Source organism: Nannospalax galili, unplaced genomic scaffold, assembly GCF_000622305.1.
Source record: "Nannospalax galili isolate Female #2095 unplaced genomic scaffold, S.galili_v1.0 scaffold257, whole genome shotgun sequence".
Classification (NCBI taxonomy): domain Eukaryota; kingdom Metazoa; phylum Chordata; class Mammalia; order Rodentia; family Spalacidae; genus Nannospalax; species Nannospalax galili.
This window is the reverse complement of record NW_008340854.1, coordinates 179,922-180,695: the sequence shown is the minus strand read 5'-3', so window position 1 is coordinate 180,695 and position 774 is coordinate 179,922. Positions and strand designations below refer to the sequence as shown.

The 774-nt window shown below is 64.0% G+C and overlaps 1 protein-coding gene across 2 annotated transcripts in view; it reads left to right on the top strand.

The window, feature by feature from the left end:
• The first annotated feature begins 282 nt into the window (after positions 1 to 282).
• The window catches only part of Gtf2a1 (general transcription factor IIA subunit 1), a 41,981-nt gene continuing 41,489 nt past the window's right edge, over positions 283 to 774 (top strand). For both annotated transcript variants that reach the window (XM_008835846.3, XM_008835845.3), the window contains exon 1: positions 283 to 753. In XM_008835846.3, coding sequence (XP_008834068.1) covers positions 724 to 753 — 30 coding nt within the window. In that variant the 5' untranslated portion in view covers positions 283 to 723. The remainder of the gene's footprint in view (positions 754 to 774) is intronic.

The window sequence follows — 774 nt, the reverse complement described above, 5'->3', positions numbered from 1 at the left end:
TGACCGGGAGGAAGCGGCACCCCTTCCAGGTAAGCCTCGCAAGCCGTTCAGCACACACGCCCTCAGGACACTTCCGCCAGTGTGCCAACCACGTGATCACGCGAGACTTGGAAAAAAGGCGGCAGTGCGCCTTTCTTACTCCAGGCCCGGAGCCCCGCCCTCTGGCACCCTCCGCGCCCAGCCGTGGCCCGGCGCGCACGCGCAGGCGGCTCTCGCGGTGTCTCGCACTCGGCCCCGCCCCCCGCGGCCCCCGCCCTTTCCGCCCCTCCCTCCCTCCGCCCTGTCTCTCGGCGGCAGCGGCGGCGGCGGCTCGCGCAGCTTGTTGGCTCGCTATATAAAGGGGAGAAGCAGGCGGACCGGACGGCTGGAGCTGCAGCCGGTGGCGGCAGCGGTGGCGCGGGGAGCGGCGACCGGTGTTGGTTTCCCTCCTCGGCGCCGGGTGGGGAGCGGGCAACGCCCCCTGGACCCCCGGAGGGTCGTGGCTTCTTTTTTTTAAGGCGGTTCGGTGGTTTTCGGCGGCGGGAGGAGTGCCCCCCTCCTCCTGGCTGTCCGCTCCGTCCTCACTCCGGGATCGGTTCTGAGGAATTTTTGCCCGTCTCGCGGGTGACTTGGGTCACCTCCGAGTCTGGGTGGTTTTGTTTTAATCTTTTTTCTGTTTTTTCTTTTCTTTTTTTTTTTTTTTTTAAAAACTCTCGTTCCCTCTTGTTTGTGTTGTGTGTGGAAATGGCGAACTCGGCAAACACAAACACTGTGGTAAGGACGTGGTGCGGTGGC